General features: G+C 42.5%; 1 protein-coding gene across 2 annotated transcripts in view; it reads left to right on the plus strand.

Annotated features, from left to right (window-relative positions):
- LSAMP (limbic system associated membrane protein) overlaps positions 1–13,093 on the plus strand; it is a 1,076,006-nt gene extending 1,062,913 nt beyond the window's left edge. For both annotated transcript variants that reach the window (XM_073668587.1, XM_073668588.1), the window contains one exon: positions 8,924–13,093. In XM_073668587.1, the coding sequence (XP_073524688.1) occupies positions 8,924–9,021 (98 nt within the window). In that variant the 3' untranslated portion in view covers positions 9,022–13,093. The remainder of the gene's footprint in view (positions 1–8,923) is intronic.
- The last annotated feature ends 504 nt before the right edge of the window (positions 13,094–13,597 follow it).

Consider the following 13,597-nt stretch of genomic DNA (forward strand, 5'->3'; position numbering starts at 1 on the left):
GACGCCATACTGTGTGTGGGAACTGTGGGGACCACATACTGTCTGTGGCAGCTGTGGCGACAGAATACTGTGTGTGGGAGCTGTGGGAACCACATACTATCTTTGGGAGGTGTGGGAACAGAATACTGTGTGTAGGAGCTGTGGGGACCGCATACTTTCTGTGGGAGCTATGAGAACATCATACTGTGTATAGGGGAGCTGTGGGGACATCATAATGTGAAGAGGGGAGGTGTGGGGATATAATACCGTGTTGGGAGCTATAGTGACATCATACTGTGTATAGGGGAGATGTGGGGACATCATAATGTGAAGAGGGGAGCTGTGGGGACATCATGCTATGTGTGGGAGCTGTGGGGACCTCATACTGTGTGTGGGAGCTGTGGGAACTGCATACTGTCTGTGGCAGCTGTGGGGGCAGCATACTGTGTGTGGGAACTGTGGGGATCACATACTGTCTGTGGCAGCTGTGGGGACAGCATATTGTGAGTGGGAGCTGTGGGGACTGCATACTGTATGTGGCAACTGTGGGGACAACATACTTTGTGTGGGAGCTGTGGGAACCACATACTATCTGTGGGAGGTGTGGGAACAGAATACTGTGTGTGGGAGGTGTGGGGACCGCATACTTTCTGTGGGAGCTGTGGGGACCGCATACTTTCTGTGGGACTATGAGGACATCAAACTGTGTATAGGTGACCTGTGGGGACATCATAATGTGAAGAGGAGAGCAGTGGGGACATCATGCTATGTGTTGGAGCTGTGGGAACCGCATACTGTGTGTGGGAGCTGTGGCGACCATATACTGTCTGTGGCAGCTGTGGGGTCGCCATACTGTGTGTGGGAGCTGTGGGGACCACATACTTTGCTGTGGGGACCACATACTGTCTGTGGAACCTGTGGGGACATCATACTGTGTGTTGGAGCTGTGGGAACCACATACTGTCTGTGGAAGCTGTGGGGATATCATACTGTGTGTGGGAGCTGTGGGGACCGCATACTGTCTGTGGCAGCTGTGGGGACAGCATACTGTGTGTGGAAGCTGAGGGGACATCATACTGTGTGTGGGAACTGTGGAGACATCATACTGTGTGTTGATAGGTGTGGAGACATCATACTGTCTATAGGGGAGGTGTCGGGACATCATACTGTGTTGGGAGCTGTTCATGGTACAAGGGTTGAATAATAAAAGTGGTGTTCTTTATAAACTTTATAAAAAGCTGTAAATTCTATGGTTCTGATTTGCTCTTTAATAAGCAATAATAATATGTTAATGTTAATATTGAACATAATTCAACTCGGCCTATTGGTGCGGCCTCCACACCAGTCATGGTCTCTCATGTCGCCCTTCGTGAAAATTAATTGCCCACCTCTGCTGTAGAGCAATAATCTTTGAAAGGGGACTGACAACCACTCTAATATCAAACTTCAGAACAGTAGCAAAGAATGAAGCTTTTCAGGCTTGAGGTTTATCTTACTAGAAGATTTTTTTCTATCCTGACCATCTGCACCTCCAGGCAGTGGAATAGACGACCACAAAAATGTACTGACTTTTTCAAACTTGCAAGTTATAAATGTATCTAAAAAGATCCAGGAAAGCAAATCCAGTCTACATTTAGTGATAAAAACCTGAACTGTCAGTACTGGTGCCAATTTTTAGGAAAACTGTGCAATAGAATTTAAAATTTACGCAAGAAAAAGACAAACGAGAAAGAGCAAATTTACTTCAGATTCCTTCCATGGTAGTTTTCTGGTGTCAAAAACGGCAAAATTGTCACAAAAGAATTTGTGACTTTTTCGTTTTTTCGCTGTCCCAAATACTTCTGGAGTCGAGCAAAAATGGCGCATGATAAATGTATTAACCTTTTTGAGGGAAAATCCGACTTATAGCTGACAAAGATTTCATTTTGTGCGAAGAGGTGTGAATTGAGGTATGAACACCTTCATAATAATGGAAAATGTCACAATTAAAGTGCTCACTTATGGGTGAAGCATCATAGATCTGTACAACCCAGAGGTTTTTTGGTGCCATAATACGGTCAGGGGCACGGGGGCCAAATACTGTGAGCTCTTCTCAGTCCACCTTCTAGTGAAGACCTTTAAGAGTCATGATAATAGCACCTGTACAGTAATTATACTTTATATAGTCAGTTGTAATTCCACACTTTGTCCACCGGATGGCAGCAGATACTTACCAATATAGTAATCCTTACACTAAGCCTCGTAATTAGGTAGGAGATGCATATTAACAGGGGAACTGATTAAATATATACACCAGGACTTATTAAAATGTATAAACCCTAACCTTCTAACCTTCCAGAGGATCTGGAGATTTAGTGGCCAGCACACCCGATTACGTGTCCAAATTATCAATCAGGGTTCCCATTCGTTATTCCAGGTTTCCTCCTCTTGTCCATATAATCTCGCACCAGACGATTAGTGATATTTTGTAAAACTACCTGAATGCAATCACTTTATATATTAAAATGCAAGGGGGCACATTTTGGGAGAAATCCATTTATAGAGGCATTAATGCCCCCTTTACACATCAATGTCTTCAGTATGTGTGGTTACAGTTTTCACATGTACCAGAGACACTGACACACGTAGACTCATTGCACGGGCCGCATGGCCGGGTGCTGGAGGCAACTCTCATCATTGTCACCTGCTTGTGCCGATCTCAGCGCAAGCAGGGGACAATGATGAGATTTGCCTCCAGCACCCGGCACCTGGGAACAGATCAAACTGTGCTGGCTTTTCTCAGGCACCGGTACGTGTGATACTGCTGCCGCATGTATGCCACACACAGACACATGGACACGGATATCTCCGATTCTGGTTTTTCCAGTACCGGAAATATCAGGATGTGTGAAGGAGACCTAAGGTTGTAAAGCTCTTACATCTGAGATCCCTGCATAGTCCAAGTGTGGGCAAGAAAAATGGGCAAATCTGTACATATTTAGGCATTTACCGCAACCAGTTTGTTGCTGCTGCACCTTCCTTTTAGGTTTAGGTTATGGAGGCATGAGGCATGCCACACCTCAAAACTCAGTAATCCAGCAATGTTCTGCTGAATGTGAAACTTACAGCTCTGTTATGAAGTTGTGAATTTTCACAGTATGCAATGTAACATGCGGAGTATGCAGTGTAGTATGCAGTGTAGTATGCAGCGCATGCAGTGTAGTATGCGGAGTATGCAGTGTAGTATGCAGTGTAACATGCGGAGTATGCAGTGTAGCATGCGGAGTATGCAGTGTAGTATGCAGCGTATGCAGAGTATGCAGTGTAGCGTATGCAGTGTAGCATGCAGAGTAGAGTATGCAGTGTAGTATGCGGAGTATGCAGTGTAGCGTATGCAGTGTAGCATGCAGAGTAGAGTATGCAGTGTAGTATGCGGAGTATGCAGTGTAGCATGCGGAGTATGCAGTGTAGTATGCAGTGTAGTATGCAGCGCATGCAGTGTAGTATGCGGAGTATGCAGTGTAGTATGCAGTGTAACATGCGGAGTATGCAGTGTAGCATGCGGAGTATGCAGTGTAGTATGCAGCGTATGCAGAGTATGCAGTGTAGCGTATGCAGTGTAGCATGCAGAGTAGAGTATGCAGTGTAGTATGCGGAGTATGCAGTGTAGCGTATGCAGTGTAGCATGCAGAGTAGAGTATGCAGTGTAGTATGCGGAGTATGCAGTGTAGCATGCGGAGTATGCAGTGTAGTATGCAGCGTATGCAGAGTATGCAGTGTAGCGTATGCAGTGTAGCATGCAGAGTAGAGTATGCAGTGTAGTATGCGGAGTATGCAGTGTAGTATGCGGAGTATGCAGTGTAGTATGCGGAGTATGCAGTGTAGCGTATGCAGTGTAGCATGCAGTGTAGCATGCGGAGTATGCAGTGTAGCATGCGGAGTATGCAGTGTAGTATGCAGCGTATGCAGAGTATGCAGTGTAGCGTATGCAGTGTAGCATGCAGAGTAGAGTATGCAGTGTAGTATGCGGAGTATGCAGTGTAGTATGCGGAGTATGCAGTGTAGCGTATGCAGTGTAGCATGCAGAGTAGAGTATGCAGTGTAGTATGCGGAGTATGCAGTGTAGTATGCGGAGTATGCAGTGTAGTATGCGGAGTATGCAGTGTAGCGTATGCAGTGTAGCATGCAGTGTAGCATGCGGAGTATGCAGTGTAGCATGCGGAGTATGCAGTGTAGCATGCAGGGTATATCAGAGTTTGAGCTATGCAGTGCCTCGCGCCTCGGCTCGGACAGTTTAGGGCCGTGCTCCTTCTATTGTCTTAGGAGAACATGTGTCCTGCATTGATTCTCCAGCAGATGACAGAATGTCGGGGACTCCAGAGATGGTCTGTTCTCTAGCGGAGGGGGAGGGGGGTTTGGAGATGGTAGAGAATCTTACTCTGCTACTATCTGTCGCCAGGAGTCTTCTCGCTGCTCCAGATAATCTGAATGAAAAATGCAAAGTGTTGAGCAGCAAAGAGAGAAAATGAGACACATTCATTCCTGGGCTTCGTCTTATTCCTGGACCTGTCCCTGCTGCTGCAGGGCTGATGAGTCTCAATACCGGAATCTGGAAAACTGCGCACCTGAGAGGCTGATACCCCAATAGTACAGAGATTAAAGAAAATGCTGTGAATAGCGGCACCATATTTACTTTTTAGTTATTTATGTAAATGTCATTCAGCTCAGCCAATCAGATTGCAGGACCTTGCAGCAGGGATATGGTTAATAGCGGAGACATATATGCAATTCGGAACTTGCAGCAGAGATATAGTTAATAGCCGAGACGTACAGTACATGCAATCAGGAATTTGCAGCAGGAATATAGTTAATAGTATAGTAGAGATGTTTATATAATCAGGTACTTGCAGCAGGGATAAGGTTTACAATAGAGAAAACTGTATATGCAATCAGGTACCTTGATAGCAGAAAGGAACTAGTTACTTGTAGGTTGAATCAGCAGAACAGAAAGAGTATTGAAAGGTCTGAGCTAGGAAATAGAAATTAGATGCTGGAAAGCAGGCATGAGCTGCCAGGAAGATAATCAGCTAGCTGCCTGGAGCAGAGTTTTGTAGTACATCAGGCTAGCCCCTTCAAAATAATTTGGTAGCTTGATGCTGTATTTATAGTTACGTTGCCCAGTACTGGTATATAATGTCCACCATGCTGATGCTTTCTAGTAAGTGTTTATCTCAGTTACTGATGTATAATATCTTCCATGCTGCTGATTTTTTAGTAAGTGTTTTATATCAATTCAGAACTAGATTCACAGTTACACTGCTCACTGCTGCTGTATAATTTCCTCCATGCTACTAGTTTCTAGTAAGTAGTTTATCTCACCATAGTGTTGGATTCACAGCTACACTGCTCAGTACTGCTATATTATCTCCTCCATGCTGCTGCTTTCTAGTAAGTATTTCATATCAAGAAAGAGAGAGATTCACAGAGATACTGCTTAGTACTGTTGTAGAAAATCTTCCTTGCTACTGTTATTTGGTAATTATTTGCTATCCAGACATTGGATTCATAGCTACACTACTCACTACTGCCACGTAATGTCCTCCATGCTGCTGCTTTCTAGTAAGTGATTCATCTCACCACAGTACTGGATTCACAGCTGCACTTCTTAGTACTACTGTATAAGCTGCTGTTTTCTAGTAGGTGATTTATATAAAGACAGAGCTGAAGTCACAGCTACTCTATTCAGTACTGCTGTATAATGTCCGCCAAGCTGCTGCTTTCTAGTAAGCTTTTACCTCTCCCCAGAGCTGGATTCACAGCCACACTGCTCGCTGCTGCTATATAATGTCCTCCTCTGTTTCTGGACAAGTGCTGCATAAAGTGCAGGAATCCTTTATGTCTGTGAGTGCTGTATATATGAAGTCTTCAGGGAATGTAGTCTCCATCCACTAGCTCTGAGTCAACCAAGAATGAGAAATAGAGTCTATAGAGGGGAAAACTGGTGAAAAAAGCAACATTCAAGTTAGAAATCGTGTTATTCCTCATCTACACACCACACCATTTTCTGAGTAGTCACCTGAAATAACAGGTACGCTTTAAGGAGCCCAATTTCTCTGGATGCAATTTCAATACATTATTTATTACATGTTAGCAAAATCCTATACAGGTTGCAGTTCACATCACAACCACAGGATGGCAACATACAGTGGCACATAGCAGAAACATCTCCTGACAGAGTATCACTTTTTTTCAAAGCGGATAATTTCATTACACTTACCTTGGGAAATGTTGAGCCAAGGAGAAATGTAACCACCGAGGACATATCTATCTATGTACTTGGACACATAGACGTAAAAGACATGATATGAGCCACGCACATCACCTTAAGGCAGATTGGACAGATGCACAGACATATGGCAGGATCTGACACTTCTTTGCTTCTGGATACTTCTCGGCAGATATTTTGTAACAGGAGGATTGTAACATTTACTTTATGTGAGCGGGATGTCACGGGGAGTATCTGATCGCAGCACTGATCATCAGATCATGATTCGCTGTAATATCGGATATTGCTGCCGCCTTTATTCCACAATTTGCAGAATTTACTTCTCTTTCCTTTCTGTTCATTCAACCCCCCACCCCCATCATCCAAGTAACCACATCTCCTGTCATTGATCTTATTGATTGGATGAGGCTGATAAACAGGACCCTGGAGAGCGACTCCAGATCAGTTCTCCTGATTGACATGAGAGGAGCGCTGACCAGGCGGATGTGCAAATGTGACGCTCTACTCCATGATATAAGTGGTGCCGCCATTTACTGCCTGTTACTGATGCCCAGTCTCAGGACTGTTGCTGGGGGTCCCAGTAGTCGGTGATATACCATTACTTTCTACATTGGGAAAGTTCTTTAAAAGGAACTCATCAACTATATATTTTTTTAACAAATTATAACCAGATATTGAAACATATTTTTTATTTGTTTTTATTTTATGATTATGGATCTATATAATTTTATATTTTGCTCTTGATTATGGGGGCGGCCATATTGCCTAAGATGAATCATTTATTTCTTCTGATTTTAAACTCATTGATTATTACAGTGGAGTGTTGTGGGCACGCGGCTCAGTAATCTGTGAAGAGATAACTATGCAGGGAGAAAGGATGTAAGGGGTCTGCTTCTTCCATAGACTTCTACGTGAGAGTGTTGTGGGCATGCTCTGTCACCTGTACAGAGGTCATTAATCATGTAGTAGAAGGAGGGGAATTGTAACAACCACCTGTAGTCTTCTATGGGAGAGTGTTGTGGACATGCTCTGTCACCTGTATAGAGTCCATTTATCATGTAGTAGAAGGAGGGGAATTGTAACAACCACCTGTAAACTTCTACGGTAGAGTGTTGTGGACATGCTCTGTCACTTGTACAGAGGTCATTAATCATGTAGTAGAAGGAGAACTGTAACAACCACCTATAGTCTTCTATGGGAGAGTGTTGTAGCCATGCTCTGTCACCTGTACAGAGGTCATTAATCATGTAGTAGAAGGAGAACTGTAACAACCACCTATAGTCTTCTATGGGAGAGTGTTGTGGGAATGCTCTGTCACCTGTATAGAGTCCATTTATCATGTAGTAGAAGGAGGGGAATTGTAACAACCACCTGTAAACTTCTACGGTAGAGTGTTGTGGGCATGCTCTGTCACCTGTACAGAGGTCATTAATCATGTAGTAGAAGGAGAACTGTAACAACCACCTGTAGTCTTCTATGGGAGAGTGTTGTGGGCATGCTCTGTCACCTGTACAGAGGTCATTAACCATGTAGTAGAAGGGGAATTGTAACAACCACCTGTAGTCTTCTACAGGAGAGTGTTGTGGGAATGCTCTGTCACCTGTATAGAGTCCATTTATCATGTAGTAGAAGGAGGAGAACTGTAACAACCACCTGTAGTCTTCTATGGGAGAGTGTTGTGGACATGCTCTGTCACCTGTACAGAGGCCATTAATCATGTAGTAGAAGGAGAACTGTAACAACCACCTGTAGTCTTCTATGGGAGAGTGTTGTGGGAATGCTCTGTCACCTGTATAGAGTCCATTTATCATGTAGTAGAAGGAGGGGAATTGTAACAACCACCTGTAAACTTCTACGGTAGAGTGTTGTGGGCATGCTCTGTCACCTGTATAGAGTCCATTTATCATGTAGTAGAAGGGGAATTGTAACAACCACCTGTAGTCTTCTACAGGAGAGTGTTGTGGGCATGCTCTGTCACCTGTATAGAGTCCATTTATCATGTAGTAGAAGGAGGAGAACTGTAACAACCACCTGTAGTCTTCTATGGGAGAGTGTTGTGGACATGCTCTGTCACCTGTACAGAGGCCATTAATCATGTAGTAGAAGGAGAACTGTAACAACCACCTGTAGTCTTCTATGGGAGAGTGTTGTGGGAATGCTCTGTCACCTGTATAGAGTCCATTTATCATGTAGTAGAAGGAGGGGAATTGTAACAACCACCTGTAGACTTCTATGGGAGAGTGTTGTGGACATGCGCTATCACCTGTACTGAGGCCATTAATCAGGTGGTAGAAGGAGAACTGTAACAGCCACCTGTAGACTTCTATGGGAGAGTGTTGTGGACATGCTCTATCACCTGTACAGAAGTCATTGATAAGGCAGCTGGAGAAAGAGAATTGTGACCACCACCTATAGACTTTTATGGGAAAGTGTTGTGGGCATGCTCTGTCACCTGTACAGAGGTCATTAATCACTTAGTAGGTGGAGAACCGTAACAATCACCTATAGACTTTTGTGGGAAACTACTGCGGTCATGCTTTGTAACTTGTACAGAATTCATTGTGCAGGAAGGCTGAGGAGGTGAGCTGTGACTATCACCTTGGAATAAACCATTAAGCATTAGGCAAGGAGGTTTTACGTACAGTACTGACGACCTTCTTTCTTTTGTCTTTCTCACAGGACCTGGGACGGTGATAGCAGACAATGGATCCACCAGCCTGGCTGCTTCCATCTGGCTTATGGCTCTTTCCCTCTTCTGCCTAATTTGCAAATGTTAATAAAATACATATATACAAGAAAAAAAAAAAAAAAGAAAATACAGAAAAAAAAAAGTAATATGGGAGAGGAGGAGAGAGAGACGGGACTGTTTCCTTCACGAAGCGTGTTGGGAAACAACGGAAAAATATACATTGGGGAAAAATAAAATATCTAAAATACCAAGAAGACCAGAAAAATTCTACAAGAAACCCAAACAACATGCAAGACGAAGGGACTGAACTCTGTGTCAAGAACCAATTAACGCTGAGAACATTGAAATGTTGTAAAAATTTTGTTTTTAATTTTCCTGTCTTTTCCGTTTCTCAGTTTCAAAATTCCTTTTCATGTATTTGTCTTATCTCTGGTGTTCCAGCCTCTCTCTCTCGCTCATTCCCGATGGACTCTTGTTAATGATAAGATTTACCCTGATTTTCTGGTGTCCCTCAGCCTTTTTGGAGTAGGAAACTTTTTGGAGTTCTTCCTACCACAAACAGGTTCTAGCATCGGCTCGACCGCGTGGTCCAGTAGATGGTGCACTCTGGAGGACACGCGTTTTACGTTGACGACCTCACTACCTATAGGACGTGCTACCACATCGGGTTTGATTTTTTGTAGACACTTCGGGCAGCCACTACTGACCCTACTAAGGACACATGACTATTAGAAGATATATATAGATTAGTTTTGTAAATTTTGATCTTTCTGAGGTCTTCAGCACTGGTGTCCTCCATGTGACATCTACCTTCTCCACAAGTTGAGCGTCCGCGTGTTTAATCCCTTTGCCTCTAGTTTCATCGCAAAAGGCACAACCACCTTCTATTTGTTGGGTTTTTGCGCTCAACAGTTTTCCCTTTTTTCTCGATTTTAGAGACGAAGTGGGATTTGATCCAAGTTCACCAGCGCACAGACGGAATTTAGAAAAAAAAAAAAATTCTATAGGGGCAAAGGGTTTAAAACCCTTCTCGGGCTCAAATCTTACAGGGACTGCTTTTCTTGCCTGCTTTTTCGTGTGTGTGCGTGAGTGTGTGCAAAGCTTGCCGTAGGGACACTAACACATATCAAAGCAAACAGGGTTTTGTTCATAGAGAGCCAATTGCCGCACTATTAAATACTTTTTTGCATGATAGGGTAAGGAGCCTATAGGCACTAGGAGAGCATCCAACCAATAGCCATAGGGTATAAATTGTATAATAATTGCTCTCGTTCCCACCAGGGTGCTTTGTCAGTCAACTATGTACTTAGGACCTTGCAGATCACCAACGACCATCCAAACTCATGTACCACTAAATTTAGAGAAATCGCCTGGAAATTAGAGGAGCAGCTACTGACTCTGCATACAGGTTAATGGGGTGTCGACAACATATTGGTTTTACAGGGTTTTTATTTTGTGAAAAACAAAAATCATTTTCATACCTCAGACTGGTAGGAAAAGCAAAAAAAAAAAAGTTTGCAGTTAGTTTGCCTTGACTTGATGCGGTGACGTGATTTACCGATGACTCGTATCGATCCAGATGTAATGGAATCTTCATGATTCGAGATATAGATGGTGGGTTAAACAATCACTTAATGATGAAAATATGATACACTGAGATCAATATCTCCCATATTTCTGACCAAAGCAGAGTTTTTGGATTATGTAGAATTTTTAAGGTAGAGATGATATTTTTAGGGTAATGGACACTGTTGGTGGTGGCCCATTAAGTCAGCTCTTTACATGGAGCTTTATTTTTCACGATGAATCAAAACTTGAGTTTTTGTGTCCTTCTGGTAAACATTCTCGGCAGATGATGGTTTAATCCCCTTGACAAGTTAAATATTCCATATTGATTGCTGTATTTCTTATTGAACCCTAGAGTTTCGGACATCATGAAGTACTTCTTGTTATAATTGGTGCCCAGTTGAGTGGACTCGTCCACTCCTTGGGTGGTCAAAGTACTTTAGATACAAAATCGACTTCATAAAGAAGTTAGTTCCCAGAAATAACCTTACTTTTCACACCCATGGTCAATGGTGGCCCTTTCGTGATCAACGTTGGTCAAATTGTTTTTGAAGTAATTTCAGCAATCCCATAAAGATTAAACGAGCATCTAATGAATTCATCTCGTCCCATAATTTCCTTGAACTCTTTGGGAAGAGTTAGAGAGACTTTTATTATACCTTTCGTCTACTTTTTGCCTCCTTAGTAGGACATAGATGGTGGCCAGTTGACTCATGGCTCATTGGGTAGTCAGAGAGTGGACTTTTGTAGGAATAGTCCCTAAACCTACATCACTTTTCTTAAAAAGGACTATTTCATTTTCTCATCATCACCACGTCTATCAATTAAGGTGCGGAAATCTTTTTTGGCAGTATCTGCTACAAGACGAAGATTTACAGTTGTGAAATTAATCAATCCATTCAGCTCTAAGTTTTTCCCTTTTGACCCATGTTGGTCCGTTAAAAACAATGGGGGAATCTTTTTTGCCAATTTTCTTTCTTCTATTTCTCAAGAGTGTATCATAAAAAAAAAAAAAAACGAATGGATTTTGCCCAATTTTTTTTTTCCCGATGATGGATTTATTGGTGAAACCAGATCTGAAGTGATCGATCTGATAAGACACAGTAGTCCTTCTTCCTCCATCCCGTTTTCCTGGTTGTTTTCTCGTCAACTCGCCAGGTCTGAATTGTCAACATCGCACATTAGAGACACATGAAATCTATGTAACTATTGTGAAACGTGTGTTTTTCTTTTTTCTTTTACGGTGCATGAAGGAACAAATGTTATTTGTAGAAGGGAGTTTACTTTCGAGAGTCATTCTATCTCCTGCGCTGTAGAACTGTCATTGAATAAAGTTGATGTCATCTCTATAATCCACTAGTTTCGAGGACCGTGGGAAATGATTTTTGCTCTGTATTCAGTATGTAGTGCCTTTGAAGTGATATTATAATGAAGCATTACTTAAAATGATTATACATATGGTTCTCCTGTGGTTCAGTCCTATAAGGGAGGCGCCATGACCGTGTGCTTTGTCAAAGAGTTATTTCTTGGTAAATGTATGTTTCACGCCATTTTTCACCCAAAACGTCAACCAATGGCCAATATTTCCAGAGGTTCATGTGTGGGTCAGTTTTTCGGATGATCATATCATGACTGGGTCTTAGCTTCTGTATTACGACATCAACACTTGGACCCTACCCCCCCGCGGTTCCACTGAACTAATTTTATAGGGCTATTTCCATCTTTTAAAATGATAGTTTTACATTAGGATCCGAGATTGAGACATCCACTAATCTCGAGCATGAAGGGTCCCATTCAAGTTATTGGGGCTGGCAGTCATGTCTGGAAATGCCACTGTGCAAAAAATAAATGTTGAGATGCTAAACCAGATCTACATCCTCTTTATTCTCAGGATTAGTGTGAATCTTAGCAATCAGACCCCCATTGATCATAACGTGATCAAATCAATCAACATTAATGTGAAAATACATTTAGAATAATTACCAAATTTCTCCCAACGCTACCATTCCCATGTCCACTTATGGCACTGGTGTACCTCCTTTTGTCCAACTTTTCAAGTCTTTTCTTCCCCCCAAGACATCGACCGTTTGAGAGTCAATATCAGTGGCTTCTTTTGAGTTTTGTCTTGGATAGATCACAACAGACCCAATGTTCTTTGGAACCACTTGGGTCCATTTGTTACGGCTGTAATACAGGAGCTAAAATATGTCCACATTGTGACCCCTTGAAACTGCCCTTTCATACAACCCACCCAAGCCCTTCGCTCTCTATGGCAAATGGTTACAATTCATCAAAGTTCCCGAACAATTGTACAATAAGAAAGAGAATTATCCACCCACTGTGTCCACAGGTCACTCCCCTCCTTCCCTTTTAATAGTGATTTGATTGGGATCCACTTTGGGAAAATTCTGTTTTGCACATTCTCCGAATAACGTCATCTGTATTGTTTGCGAATGGAATCACTCATCGAGAGAAATGTTACAAAGTATTCCCAATAATGTAATCTGAATATTCTTTCTATATAATCTGATTCATGATGATGAGTAATACTTATTCTGCCATAATCTCCAGTAAATGGTATTGTTTTAATCAAAGAGTAGTGAGTGATGTAATTAATTATAATCATCCGGTCATCGTCACCTCGCGACTACACCTACAAATCTGCAGGCACAATAAAAAATGGCGGGTGGTACATTAATGGGGGCACAATGCAAGAAGAATATAGTCCTGTATCGTGGAGCCACTCTGCGTGCCGCCATATAGTGCCTACGTATTGCTTCATACTAAACATATTTTCTTCCGTGAAGTAGTGCTATTAAATCCTCTATAATATAGCATTTGAAAATGCATAATTATTTCTGTGATACTTGCGCAGAACTGCAAAGAAGTAAATCTCTATTTAAGTGTTTTCCAGGACTAAGATATTTGGATAGGTCATCAAATGTAGATTGTTGGGTGTCCAACACCTTCCACCCTCACCAATCAGCTAACCCCGCAGTTCTATAAATTGTGTAGTGGCCGTTCTTGGGTACAGCAGCTAAGATCGTACTGTGGTCTGAGATGCAGTACCCAAGAATGGCCACTACAGAGTATATGGC

The sequence above is a fragment of the Phyllobates terribilis genome, unplaced genomic scaffold (assembly GCF_046119375.1).
Source record: "Phyllobates terribilis strain yellow unplaced genomic scaffold, ASM4611937v1 Scaffold_2__4_contigs__length_985480577, whole genome shotgun sequence".
Lineage (NCBI taxonomy): Eukaryota > Metazoa > Chordata > Amphibia > Anura > Dendrobatidae > Phyllobates > Phyllobates terribilis.